Raw genomic sequence first — 14697 nt, 5'->3', positions numbered from 1 at the left:
CAAGTGCTTCACAGAAGTTTACAACGCAGAGCCGTGAAAATAAAAAATCATTTTTCTTTCCTCAAAAAATATGTTTTAGCAAGCAATTTTTTATGTTCACAAGGGTAACAGGAGAATTTGGACCCCAATATTTGTTGCCCAGTTTGTTGTGAGTACGCTGATACCCCATATGTGGGGGTAAACCACTGTTTGGGCACACGTCAGGGCTCGGAAGGGAAGTAGTGACATTTGAAATGCAGACTTTGATGGAATGGTCTGCGGGCGTCACATTGCATTTGCAGAGCCCCTGATGTACCTAAACAGTAGAAACACCCCACAAGTGACCCCATTTTGGAAACTAGACCCCCGAAGGAACTTATCTAGATGTGTGGTGAGCACTTTCAACCCCCAAGTGCTTCACAGAAGTTTATAACGCAGAGCCGTGAAAATAAAAAATAATTGTTCTTTCCTCAAAAATTATGTTTTAGCAAGTAATTTTTTATTTTTGCAAGGGTAACAGGAGAAATTAGACCCCAGCAGTTGTTGCCCAGTTTGTCCTGAGTACGCTGGTACCCCAAATGTGGGGGTAAACCACTGTTTGGGCGCACGTCGGGGCTTGGAAGGGCGGGAGCACCATTTGACTTTTTGAACGCAAGATTGGCTGGAATCAATGGTGGCGCCATGTTGCGTTTGGAGACCCCTGATGTGCCTAAACAGTGGAAACCCCTCAATTCTAACTTCAACACTAACCCCAACACACCCCTAATCCTAATCCCAACTGTAGCCATAACCCTAATCACAACCTTAACCCCAACACACCCCTAACCACAACCCTAACCGCAACACACCCGTAACCCTAATTCCAACCCTAATCCTAACCCTAATCCCAACCGTAACCCTAATCCCAACCCTAACCACAACTGTAACCCCAACACACCCCTAACCCTATCCGTAACCCTAACCACAAGCCTAATCTTAACCCTATTTCAAACCCTAGCCCTAATTCCAACCCTAACTCTAATTCCAACCCTAACCCTAAGGCTATGTGCCCACGTTGCGGATTCGTGTGAGATTTTTCCTCATGATTTTTGAAAAATCTGCAGGTAAAAGGCACTGCGTTTTACCTGCGGATTTACAGCAGATTTCCAGTGTTTTTTTGTGCAGATTTCACCTGCGGATTCCTATTGAGGAACAGGTGTAAAACGCTGCGGAATCCGCACAAAGAATTGACATGCTGCGGAAAATACAACGCAGCGTTTCTGCACGGAATTTTCCGCACCATGGGCACAGCGGATTTGGTTTTCCTTAGGTGTACATGGTACTGTAAACCTGATGGAAAACTGCTTCGAATTCGCAGCGGCCAATCCGCTGCGGATCCGCGGCCAATCCGCTGCCAATCCGCTGCGGATCCGCGGCCAATCCGCTGCGGATCCGCTGCGGATCCGCGGCCGATCCGCTGCGGATCCGCTGCGGATCCGCTGCCGATCCGCTGCGGATCCGCTGCCGATCCGCTGCGGATCCGCTGCCGATCCGCTGCCGATCCGCTGCCGATCCGCTGCGGATCCGCTGCCGATCCGCTGCCGATCCGCTGCCGATCCGCTGCGGATCCGCTGCCGATCCGTTGCCGATCCGCTGCGGATCCGCTGCCGATCCGCTGCGGATCCGCGGCCGATCCGCTGCGGATCCGCGGCCGATCCGCTCTGTGTGCACATGCCATAACCCTACCCCTAACCCTAACCCTACCCGTAACCCTAACCCTACCCCTAACCCTACCCCTAGTTCTAACCCTAGTTCTAACCCTAACCCTAGTGGAAAAAGAAAAAAAAATATTTTCTTTATTTTATTATTGTCCCTACCTATGGGGGTGATAAAGGGGGGGGTTTATTTATTATTTTTTTATTTTGATCGCTGTGATAGAACCTACCACAGCGATCAAAATGTACCTCTAATGAATCTGCCGGCCGGCGGGCGCACTGAGCATGCGCCCGCCATTTTGGAAGATGGCGGCGCCCATGATGGAGGCGGACGGGGACCGGGAGCCTCGGTAAGTATAAGGGGGGGGAGATCGGGGCACGGGGGGGGCGTCGGAGCACGGGGGGGTGACATAGGAGCAGGGGGGGAGCGGGCAGGAGGACGGGGGAGCGGACAGCAGGACGGGGGAGCCGGCAGGCGGACGGAGGGGACCGGACCCTATAACGGAGCACTGGGGGGGTGATCGGTGGGGTGGGGGGGGGTCACATTAGTGTTTCCAGCCATGGCCGATGTTATTGCAGCATCGGCCATGGCTGGATTGTAATATTTCACCAGTTTTTTAGGTGAAATATTACAAATCGCTCTGATTGGCAGTTTCACTTTCAACAGCCAATCAGAGCGATCGTAGCCACGGGGGGGTGAAGCCACCCCCCCTGGGCTGAAGCACCACTCCCCCTCTCCCTGCAGATCGGGTAAAATAGGAGTTAACCCCTTCACCCGATCTGCAGGGACGCGATCATTCCATGACGCCACATAGGCGTCATGGGTCGGATTGGCACGGGTTTTCATGACGCCTATGTGGCGTCATGGGTCGGGAAGGGGTTAATTATACCATTTTGGTGCAGATATGATCTTTTGACCGCCTGTTTTAATGCAATGTTGCGGTGACCAAAAAACAATTCTGGCGTTTTGACTTTTTTTTTTCATTACGCCATTTAGCGCTTGAGTTAATACTTTTTTTATATTGATAGATCCGAATGATTTTGAATGGGGCGAAAGGGGGGTGATTTGAACTTTTATATATTTTTTATTTTTAAAAACATTTTTATTTTTGGCACGCTTCAATAGTCTCCATAGGAGACTAGAAGCTGCCATAACCCTATGGGCTCTGCTACATACAGGCGATGATCAGAATTGCTCACGTGCTATGAGCACCGACCACAGGGCGGCGTTCATAGCAATCTGGCAGTGACAACCATAAAGGTCTGCTGGAGACCTCTGAATGTCATGCCAACCCATCGGTGACCCGCAGTCATGTGACACAGGCGCCGATGGGTTGGATTTCCAGCTCACTTGCTGGAAGCGAGTGTTAAATGTTGTGAATTCTGCTCTTGGGCTCCCTCCGGTGGTTATAAGTGGTAGTGCTGCTGTCTTTGGATCGCAGCATTCATCAGGTGTGTCCACTTATTGCAAGTCTGACTGGGCTATTTAGTCTTGTTTGACCCTTTAGTCAGTGCCAGTTGTCCATTGTTCCTGGAGGATTCACATCCCTGCCTGGTCTCTCCTTCTTTGCTGTTCATTTCATCAAAGTTAAGTTCTGGCCTTGTTTTTGCAGTCCACATGCTGTGGGCCTTATTGTTCAGTTCTTTTTCATGTTTTGTCTTGTCCAGCTTGGTCTGTATAAGGATTTGTTCAGCCAAACTGGTATCTCTGGAGATGCAGATATACCCTCCATATCTTTAGTTAGATGTGGAGATTTTGTATTTTCTGTGGTGGATATTTTTTAGTGTTTTAATACTGACCGCATAGTACTCTGTCCTATCCTTTCTATTTAGCTAGAAGCGGCCTCCTTTGCTAAATCCTGATTTCAGTCTGCGTATGTTATTTCCCTCTCCTCTCACAGTCAATATTTGTGGGGGGCTGTCTATCCTTTGGGGATTTTCTCTGAGGCAAGATAGTTTTCCCTTTTCTATCTCTAAGGGTATTTAGTCCTCCGGCTGTGTCGAGATGTTTAGGGAGTATTAGGTACATTCCACGGCTACTTCTAGTTGCGGTGTTGAGTTCAGGGTCTGCGGTCAGTACAGGTTCCACCTTCTCCAGAGTGCGTCTCATGCTGCTCCTAGGCCACCAGATCATAACAGTTAAATGCCGCTATCAGAGTTTAATAGCAGCATTTAATGGGTTAACAGCCGCTGGAGAATAGTGATTCCTTCAGCGGCTGTTAGTGGCACGTGTCAGCTGTTCAAAACAGCTGACATGTGCTGGAGCCCATATCAAATGGAGGGAGTCTGACATCGGCGTACTATTACGTCCGATGTTGGAAAGAAGTTAAATTATATTTAGAATTTTTTTTACAGTTACACTTCCAGTGAGAATGCTTGACTTTAGTCCAGATCTGGGCAAAGTGCGGCCCACGGGCCACATCCGGCCCTCTGGCTGTTCCAGTCCAGCCCGTGGACCGAGACAACCGAGGGGCTGAAAACAGTGTCCCACGGTCTGCACTGTGCCCACTGCTTGTCTCCGCCCGCTCGCAGACTCCACCCACCTACAGTCTCCTCCCACCCACACGCCTGCCCACAGTCTCCGCCCGCACGCCTGCCCACAGTCTCTGCAGTATTCGCAGTCTCTGCTCTCCATCCACGCTGACTGCATTGGTGAAGGAGGGGCCTCCGGCCACTTCCTCCGCCAATCAGCATGTGAAACAGCTGACACGATGATGTCATGTCATCGCGTCAGCTGTGTACTGCAGAGAGTCAGTGCATCGGAGAAAGAAGCATAGCAGAGCGCCATGGGAACGGGAGAAAGGTGAGTATGTGGTTTTTGGGTTTTTTATTTATGTGTATGGGATGTTTGGATGGGCATGGGGAGGCTATATGGGTCTTATGAACATAGGGAGGCTATATGGGTCTTATGGACATAGGGAGGCTATGGGGGTCTTATCATGAACATGGGGAGGCTATGGGGATCTTGACTTGGGGAGGCTATGGAGGTCTTAACATGGACATGGGGAGGCTGTGTGGGCCTCAGATCCTCGACATGGGGAGGCTGTGTGGGCCTCAGATGCTGGACATGGGGAGGCTGTGTGGGGCTCAAATGTGGAACATGGGGAGGCTGTGTGGGCCGGAAATGTGGGACATGGGGAGGCTGTGTTGGCCTCATGCTGGACATGGGGAGGCTGTGTGGGGCTCATATGCTGGACATGGGGAGGCTGTGTGGGCCTCAGATGCTGGACATGGGGAGGCTGTGTTGACCTCAAGTGCTGGACATGGGGAGGCTTTGTGGGCCTCAGATGCTAGACATGGGGAGGCTTTGTGGGCCTCAGATGCTGGACGTGGGGAGGCTTTGTGGGCCTTAGATGCTGGACGTGGGGAGGCTGTGTGGGCCTCATACAATATTTTAAAGGGGCTATATTTGGGTTCAAATGGTATATAGGGGGATGTTAGCATACTTAATTCTGCTCAATATTAAGTTATAAAATTGATCTTAATATAATTATTAATATAATTATAATTAATATGTTGATATTAATTTTGAGTAGAATTAATTTCAGCCTATTGGTTCAGCCCTCCATAACAGTCATTGTCTCTAGTGTGGCCCCTCGAGAAAATTAATTGCCCTCCCCTACTTTAGTCTAACCTAGATTTTTGATTTTTGTTTAGTTGGTTATCGAACTCTGATCCTGATTTCTTCTTTCTTGTTGCAGGGTTTTGATGCCCGTCTTGGTTCTTCCTAGCCTCCTTTAGTCATGTTGCATCCCATGTGACTGCTACAACCAAATAGGAGTGGATAAATCATCAGCAGACAAGAGTAGAATGGTTTTTTTCTGTTTTATTTTTTTCACTTTTCATTATTTGCTTTTTTAAATTCAGGACTTTAGGATTTTGTTGTCGACATGCAAGAAATCCCTAGCAAAATCCCCAAAAACCATTGATTATTTCAGGGTTTGACTTCACATTTTTTCTGCAACATAGATTGACATTCTGTGGATATAAAAATGTTCTCCATGGGTCAATTTCTGCTTTGATAATACCCACGGTGTGCAGCTGGGAATTTTAAATTCTTATCCAATTTGCTGCTACTGTAAAATGTTGCATATTCTTTGCCAAGAAATAGAGATGGAAAATCCACAGCATTTTAGTAACTTATGAAATCTCCTAGATTGACTTGGTATTTCATGTTGTCAACGGCCCATAAGCCAACGAACAAAAATTCAGCTCTGGCCGCTATCCTGTCTCAGCATATGAGTAAGGGACCAAGACTATAGATAAATTAGGCTTCGTTCACATTTGGATTGTTATTTGTATTTATAACATAAGCGCTAATGATCTGTCACACAATGTTTACAGGTGCTCCCAAAGGTTTACATTCATTTTGCAAGGAAATGCAGTGACGTAATCCAAACTGAGCCATCAATAAAGATGTGACCATCAAGTTTTAGAAGACTAATAAAGCATTTTATGTGGCCCTATTATACCTTCAGATGCCACAGATTTCATAGGGAGGCATGCAGAGAATTTATCTACCTCCTGATGTATAAATCCAGTAGTAAAAACTTAGAGCTTCTTCAATGATGGTGTGGATATTCTAGAAGAAAATTCCTATGTAATGTCGTTCATAGCAGAGATTAGAAAGTTGCTTTGGATTTTTTGGCATTCTAGTGTAGCCTAAATTCAGGAGCCCCAAACTAAATGAATTAGTTCAAGACCCCTAAATTAATTAACACACCATTCTAGATGTCAAAATGTATTCTGACGGCAGACAAGATCCCAAAATTAGACAACGCCTAGGATAGAAGAAAAATGAACATACATCCTGCTGTAACTAAGTGAAAAGCAATACAGCATATAAATAACAAAAGAGTAGTTAGCAAACACAGTTTTTGATTTAAAAAAAAGATTAAAAGCCTTCCCACCAGCACCAAGGTGCATCCAATCGGGAGGGTCCTAACCTCCAATATTTAAGTTTTGCCATGTGTAAAAAATGATCTCTTTGTGAATAAGGGCTTATCAGGTCCGGGGCCTAATTATGGATACCCAGCCATGGAAAGCTTTATAAACGTAATGCCCACTGGGGCTGTGGGCCTCAGGTATTTGGGCTTGTTGGAATTTTGAAGGATGTGATGCCTATCCACCAATGACGATAGACACTTTCAAACAATGTTTATGCCTCTATCAAGAGGCCTTGTTCCGGCTGAACAAGTTAATTTATGTAGGACCCACAATATGTGGTGTACAGTATGTATATGCATCCATTTATATTAATAATTGTTTTTCATACCTTTAATATTATCTTTGCTTGTTTGGGCCACTTATAGTTTACAAACATTCCAATTCCAACTGGAACTACTAGCGTTACCAAAGAAATACCTAATATAAAGATAAAAGCATGTTGTAAATATTAACAGACGGAGAGTCATCATACCCGCCAGGCATTAGTCATGATATTCTATAAATAATGTAGTAATATTCTCTCTGGCACCATTGGACAACTTTTAATATTGATAATTATGAAAAATACATGATTAACAGAGAAAAGTTATAGATAAATAACAAACAGAATAGAGTTTAGTTCAATTAGATAATTTATAAGTTACAGAAAGTCACGTTAACCCATTCACTCCCTAGTGCCCAGGCGCCAGAAAAGGCCATAGAGGCTCAGCGCCTCCGCACTGCAGTACTTTGCTCTGCCCACAACGGGGCAGATAAGTACGCCTGCACAGGAGTGCGGTGCCGGGGAGCCATGAAGCAAGCAGGAGGGCAGCATCGCAAGAAGATGGGAGGCGCCAGACCAGGACCTGCGACACCCATCAGACCGGACCACCCTTCAGGTGAGTATAATAAAATTCATTTTTACCCTTCGCCACGACAGCACCCACTTTGAGAGAGGGACCCGCCTATAGGAACAGGAAACCTACAGAGATAAAAAGGGCAGTCCCCCTCTCCTCCTCAGTTGGTTTCCTGTTCCTATCAGAATCCCCCAGGTATACCTACATCACGTTGGATCCTGGGATGTGCATCTGCCTGGGTGGTTGCTGCGGGAACACCAGGAGCTGCGGCATCAGGAGCAGCATCGGGGGAGCCACTGCATGCAGCCTCCCCCCTCGTCTACGATTTCTGGAAGGGTCTGGGCAGCAGGCCCGGCCAAAGGAGGGGAGCATGCTGCAGTGCGGGCCGGCGGCGTCACACCACTAAGGAGCGGCGGCGGCAGTATGGAGGCGGTAAGTGCGCTCTGCCGCGCCGACCCGGAAGTAGTCGGAGTACTTCTGGTGTGCGGTCGGCGGGTAACGCCACAGGTTCAAAAAGGCACCAGGGCTAAGAGCAAATGTGCTCATAATGTCATCCCTGGTGCATGAGGGGCACCCACCAGCGGTGGAGCAAGATAGCGCTAGCAAGGACAGCTGCGCTAAAAGCACCAAATCCACTGGCAAAAGAAGTGGACGCTCTAATGAGCGATCTGCCACTCAGATGAAACCAAGGATTAGAGAAATAGATCTACCTAGAGGCCGCACAGCGACCTCACCTCCTAAACCAGTACCGTCATTGCTTCACTGGGTGAGTGTATATACCTCTACCTATTAAGCTGACCCCTTCCTTCTCTACACTCTCCCCCATAGGCTAAGAAAACCAGTAAATCAAAGCATGTGGGATGTGCCCTGTGTATGCAACCCCTTCCTGATGCATATCCCAAGAGGTTGTGTCCTAGTTGCATTAATCAAACCTCACAGGAAGAGTCTGCAGTAACAACTACCAATATCAGAGCCATAATTAGGCAAGAGATACAATCTCTGGGGTCCAGAGGCTCAAAGAAGCAGGGAGGCAGAAGCATTTCCCTCATTTCCAGTTCAGAATCAGAAGAGGGCTTAATCCGATCATCTAATACCTCAGGGTCGTCATCTAGTTCTTCTGATGATGAGGGATGAGCATGCTTTCCAATTGATAGCATAGATAATCTCGTAAAATCTGTTAGGAATACTATGGGTTGCCCAGACATGAAGGAGACCAGGTCAGCACAAGATATTATGTTTGCTGGCCTAGCCCAGAAAAAACGATGAGCTTTTCCAGTTGTTTCCGCTATTAATAGTGTTGAGCGATACCGTCCGATACTTGAAAGTATCGGTATCGGATAGTATCGGCCGATACCCGAAAAGTATCGCATATCGCCGATACCGATACCCGATATCAATACAAGTCAATGCGACACCAAGTATCGGAAGGTATCCTGTATGGTTCCCAGGGTCTGAAGGAGAGGAAACTCTCCTTCAGGCCCTGGGATCCATATTAATGTGTAAAATAAAGAATAACAATAAAAAATATTGATATACTCATCTCTCTGACGCAGCCTGGACCTTAACGATGTAACCGGCAGCTTCCGTTCCTAAGAATGAGCGCTTGAAAGACCTTAGATGACGTCGCGGCTTGTGATTGGTCGCGTGGCGGTCACGTGACCGCTCATGCGACCAATCACAAGCCGCGACGTCATCTAAGGTCTTTCAAGCGCTCATTCTTAGGAACGGAAGCTGTCGGTTACATCGGTAAGGTCCAGGCTGCGTCGGAGAGGTGAGTATATCAATATTTTTTATTTTTATTCTTTATTTTACACATTAATATCGATCCCGATACCGATTCCTGATATCACAAAAGTATCGGATCTCGGTATTGGAATTCCGATACCGCAAATATCGGCCGATACCCGATACTTGCGGTATCGGAATGCTCAACACTAGCTATTAAGGATCTGGTCAAAGAAGAGTGGGACAACCAGGTAAAGGATTTCTCCCATCCTCTTCCAAAAGACGTTACCCTTTCAGTGATGAGGAGCTGGAAGTATGGTCTAAGGTCCCAAAAGTGGATGCGGCGGTGGCATCCACCTCTAAACAATCGTCTCTTCCTGTAGAAGATGCAGGAGTTTTGTTAGACCCACTAGACCGTAAAACTGAAGCTCTACTTAAAAGGTCTTGGGAGACGAATACGGGAGCCTTTAAGCCTGCCATATCAGGTACATGCACAGCGAGATCACTTTTGGTATGGATAGATCAGCTGGAGCAGAAGGTCAAAGGCAAAGTAACGAGAGAAAAAATCCTACATGCAGTTCCGTTGATCAGAAGTGCTGCAGCATACTTGGCTGATGCATCAGCAGATTCTCTTCGTTTAGCGGCCAGATCAGCTGGCCTAGTGAATGCGGCTCGTCGAGCCCTCTGGCTAAAAGGATGGAAAGGGGATGCACAGTCCAAATCTAGACTTTGTACAATCCCATGCCAGGGTGAGTTTCTGTTTGGAAAAGTTCTTGATGACCTACTCAACAAAGCAGGAGAGAGAAGGAAGGGTTTTCCTAAACAATTTCTTCCTTCTTATAGGAGAGCGTTTAGAAGACGGCCATTTAACAGAAGGAGGCCGTTTGAGCCACAAAAGGATCGCTGGGATACGAAGGAACCAAAGCAGAAAGCTACCTTGTTTAGTGGCTCCAATTCAAATAAACATAGTAGATACTGTCAGTAAGGAAATCCCAGTAGCTGGAAGACTAACATTTTTTCACCATAAGTGGGAACATTTAACATCAAGTCAGTGGATCCTCCACCTAATAAAAACAGGATTAAAATTAGAATTTTTTCAACTCCCACAAGATACTTTCATTGTAACATCTCTGAGAGCACCGGAACAACAAGAAGCACTCCAGTTAGAAACATTCAGTCTTTTGGCTAAAAATGTTCTCATAGAAGTACCAAAGAATCAGGAAGGAACGGGATTTTATTCCCCTATATTTCTGATTCCAAAACCTGATGGTTCTTTCCGTACTATAATAAACCTTAAAAAATGGAATTCTTTTTTGTATGATCGCACTTTTAAGATGGAATCAATCAGGTCCACTATTAAACTTTTATTTCCTAGATGTTTTATGATGGGATTAGACTTGAAGGATGCGTACTATCATCTTCCTATCCATGCACAGCATCAACAATACCTCAGAGTGGCAGTCAACCTGGAAGGCCGGATCCGTCTCTTCCAGTTTACAGCAATGCCATTCAGCCTTTCAATGGCTCCTCGTGTTTTCACGAAGGTTATGCTCGAGGTGATGGCCTATCTACAGCAACAGGATACATTAATTGTGCCCTTCCTGGATGATTTTTTAATAATTGGAAACTCTGCCTCACAATGTAAAGAGCGCTTGGCTAATACCATTTCGTCTTTACAGGCGTTAGGATGGATTGTGAACTTTGAGAAATCCAGACTTCATCCAGAAACCCTCCAATCCTTCCTGGGGCTACACTTGGACTCTGTAAGTCAGAGATGTCTCTTACCAGAACCCAAGAAGTTGACTATAATCTCGAAAGTTAGTATGGCGAGATCTAAACCTCAAATGTCACTAAGAGACGCCATGTCTCTCTTAGGCTCACTCACCTCCTGCATCCCTGCAGTACAATGGGCCCAATATCACACTAGGACCTTACAACATGAGATCCTATTTGTGCATTACTATTGTCAGGGACATTTAAATACAAAAATTATCCTTTCTAAAGAGGTGCTTAATTCTTTGTCTTGGTGGTTAGATAAAAACCATTTGTCCAGAAGGGTCCCATGGACAATAAAACCCTCTAAAATAATTACCACTGACGCAAGCCCTGAAGGGTGTGGGCCCATTTAGGTCAGGATATAGCTCAAGGCCGCTGGAACACTGTGGAGTTACAGCAGTCCTCCAACTGGAAGGAACTGAATGCAGTTAATTATGCTTTGAATTGTTTCCTTCCCCAGCTCCGAGGATCTCATGTCAGAATCCTATGGGACAATATGACAGTCGTTGCATATTTAAATCGTCAAGGCAGAACGTGATTGGGAAGTCTAATGTCTTCAGCAACAAATATCTTCGATCTAGCGGAAGTCAACCTCTTATCACTCACGGCTCTTCATATCAGAGGAGTAGAAAACTCAAAAGCCGACTTCCTCAGTCGCCACAAGCTTCGCCAAGTGGAATGGACTCTCAATGCTCAGGTATTCAGGAAGATAGTCGAGATATGGGGACTTCCACAAATAGATTTATTTGCGACCAAGGAAAACAGACAGGTGCAAATATTCTCCTCCCTAGACGCAGTGGATCATCCAGACATAATAGACTCACTCCAGTATCCCTGGAAATTCGACCTAGCTAATGCCTTCCCACCAATGATGTTGATTTCATTAGTGATCAAAAAGATAAGGGAAGAAGAAGCAAGGGTGATTCTAAAAGCAGCCTTCTGGCCAAGAAGACCTTGGTTCTCATGCCTTCGAGTGATGTCAGTTTGCGATCCCTGGATACTGCCAACAATCCCAGACCTACTGTCTCAAGGTCCATTCCATCACCCACAGGTGAAGGGACTCCAATTGACGACGTGGAACTTGAGAGGCAAATACTAACTTCAAGAGGCTTTTCCCAAGATTTGATTAACACACTACTACTAAGTAGGAAAAAAATCTACAACTATAATATACAGTAGAGTATGGAGGAAGTTTTGAGCTATTATGAAAAACCCCTCTCTAATACAGTTCCAATTAAGACCATCCTAGTGTTCTTACAAAGGGGTCATGAACTAGGACTCTCAGTGAATACATTAAAAGTTCAGGTTTCTGCTTTAGGAGTCCTTTATAGTGCTAATATAGCTGGCTATAGGTGGATAGCGAGATTCATTAAAGCATGTGAAAGGAGTACCCCAGTACATATTCCACGTCTCCCACCCTGGGACTTGAATCTAGTCCTTGATGCTTTAACTGAAGCCCCCTTTGAGCCATTACAGTCTATTGCTCTAAAGATTATCTCATACAAGGTAGCCTTATTTGATAGCCTTAACATCTGCCAGAAGAGTCGGAGACATCCAGGCACTTTCTGTAGACCCCCCTTCCTATTGAGATACCAGGATAGGGTAGTTCTCAAACCAGAGCCATCATATCTCCCGATAACAAATTATCATAGATCTCAAGAGATTTTCCTTCCTTCCTTTCATGACAATCCATCAAGTCCAGAGGAAGAGAAGCTACACATGTTGGATGTGAAAACAGCAGTCTTGAGCTATATAGAGAGAACCCAGTCTTGGAGTCAGAGTAGGGCTCTGTTTATATCTTTTCAGGGTCACAGAAAAGGTCACGGAGTCACAAAGGCTACCTTGTCCCAATGGATTAGAGAGGCCATCTGTCTAGCCTACTCGGCAAAAGGCAAGGCTCCTCCAGAAGGTGTGAAGGCTCATTCAGCTCGCGCTGTATCGTCCTCTTGGGCGGAGAAAGCAGACATCTCCATTGAGCTCATATGTAAGGCCGCAACTTGGTCATCACCCTCAACCTTTTATAAACATTATAGGCTTGACTTAGCCTTTGGGAAAGCTGTCCTCAGCACGGTGATCCCACCCAGGTGAAGGTTCTTTGTAAGTCTCTCAAAGTGGGTGCTGTCATGGCGAAGGGTAAAAAGCTGGATTACTTACCGATAATGCTCTTTTAATGAGTCCACGACAGCACCCTCTCACTTCCCACCCTAGTTAGTTATGTATAGTTATTTACACAGTAATATACTCTTCATGGGCGAATATAAATAAGCAGAACGTGTAAAATATTACACGCATTTATTAATTTAACAACGGCGGTTCCTCTCGTACTCTGAAAAAACAACTGAGGAGGAGAGGGGGACCGCCCTTTTTATCTCTGTAGGCTTCCTGTTCCTATGGGCGGGTCTCTCTCTCAAAGTGGGTGCTATCGTGGACTCATTAAAAGAGCATTACCGGTAAGTAATCCGGCTTTTTCTTCTCATGCAGGTCGGATCGGGGGCTTATCTACAGCATTACAGAATACTGTATATAAGCCCTGAAAGGTGGTGGCCATAACTCGTATCGGCCAAACCTGGTGACAGGTTTCCTTTAAAGATTCCATTAAGACCCTAATCCATAAAGAAGGGGATAGGAAGGGGAGAAAAAAACGAATTATATATCTGATTCAGATGAATCAGTGAAGTCAGAAGGTGAATGTGGATCTGATTGTTCTTCTTGTTCATCCTCTAATAGCGGTACAGGGGATAGACAGTGCTTCCCTGTAGAAGACACAGACAAATTGGACAAGGCTGTAAGGTCTACCACGGGCATCATACTAAAACCACCAAATCGGTACAGGATATTATGTTTGGGGGGGGGGTTGAGCAGAAGAAGAGGTGTACATTTCCAATAAATGAGAAAATTCAAGCTCTCTTTAAAAAAGATTGGAAAAAACAGAAAATAAAGGTTTGCTACTGTCGTCTTCAAATATAAGAAAGTACCCCTTTGAAGAGGAGGAGACCGCTCTGTGGGATAAAGTTCCAAAGATAGACATAGTAGTGGCCCAGTCATCCAGAAAATCTAGCATGCTTGGACCCGCAGAAGCGCTGGGATAGGTGCAAAACGGCTGTTGTCCTTCTCCACTTCCCGGCTCCCTCTGCTTTCTAAGGACTGTCCCACCACATGAAATAAAGGACATCATTTTTTAACCCCTTCATGACCCAGCCTATTTTGGCCTTAATGACCTTGCCGTTTTTTGCAATTCTGACCAGTGTCCCTTTATGAGGTAATAGCTCAGGAACGCTTCAACGGATCCTAGCGATTCTGAGATTGTTTTTTCGTGACATATTGGGCTTCATGTTAGTGGTAAATTTAGGTCGATAATTTTTGAGTTTATTTGTGAAAAAAACGGAAATGTGGCAAAAAACTTGAAAATTTCGCAATTTTCACATTTTGAATTTTTATTCTGTTAAACCAGAGAGTTATGTGACACAAAATAGTTAATAAATAACGTTTCCCACATGTCTACTTTACATCAGCACAATTTTGGAAACAATTTTTTTTTTTGCTAGGAAGTTATAAGGGTTAAAATTTGACCAGTGATTTCTCATTTTTACAACAAAATTTACAAAACCATTTTTTTTAGGGACCACCTCACATTTGAAGTCATTTTGAGGGTTCTATATGGCTGAAAATACCCAAAAGTGACACCATTCTAAAAACTGCACCCCTCAAGGTGCTCAAAACCACATTCAAGAAGTTTATTA

The 14697-nt window shown here is 45.4% G+C and overlaps 1 protein-coding gene across 1 annotated transcript in view; it reads right to left on the bottom strand.

Moving 5' to 3' along the window:
• The window catches only part of LOC143816537 (ileal sodium/bile acid cotransporter-like), a 39947-nt gene that overhangs the window by 11428 nt on the left and 13822 nt on the right, over positions 1-14697 (bottom strand). The window contains exon 3 of the mRNA XM_077297041.1: positions 6949-7037. Coding sequence (XP_077153156.1) covers positions 6949-7037 — 89 coding nt within the window. The remainder of the gene's footprint in view (positions 1-6948; positions 7038-14697) is intronic.

This window comes from Ranitomeya variabilis, chromosome 3 (genome assembly GCF_051348905.1).
Source record: "Ranitomeya variabilis isolate aRanVar5 chromosome 3, aRanVar5.hap1, whole genome shotgun sequence".
In the NCBI taxonomy this organism is placed as follows: Eukaryota; Metazoa; Chordata; class Amphibia; order Anura; family Dendrobatidae; genus Ranitomeya; species Ranitomeya variabilis.
The sequence above is the reverse complement of the archived record's forward strand: the minus strand, read 5'-3'. Positions and strand labels throughout refer to the sequence as shown.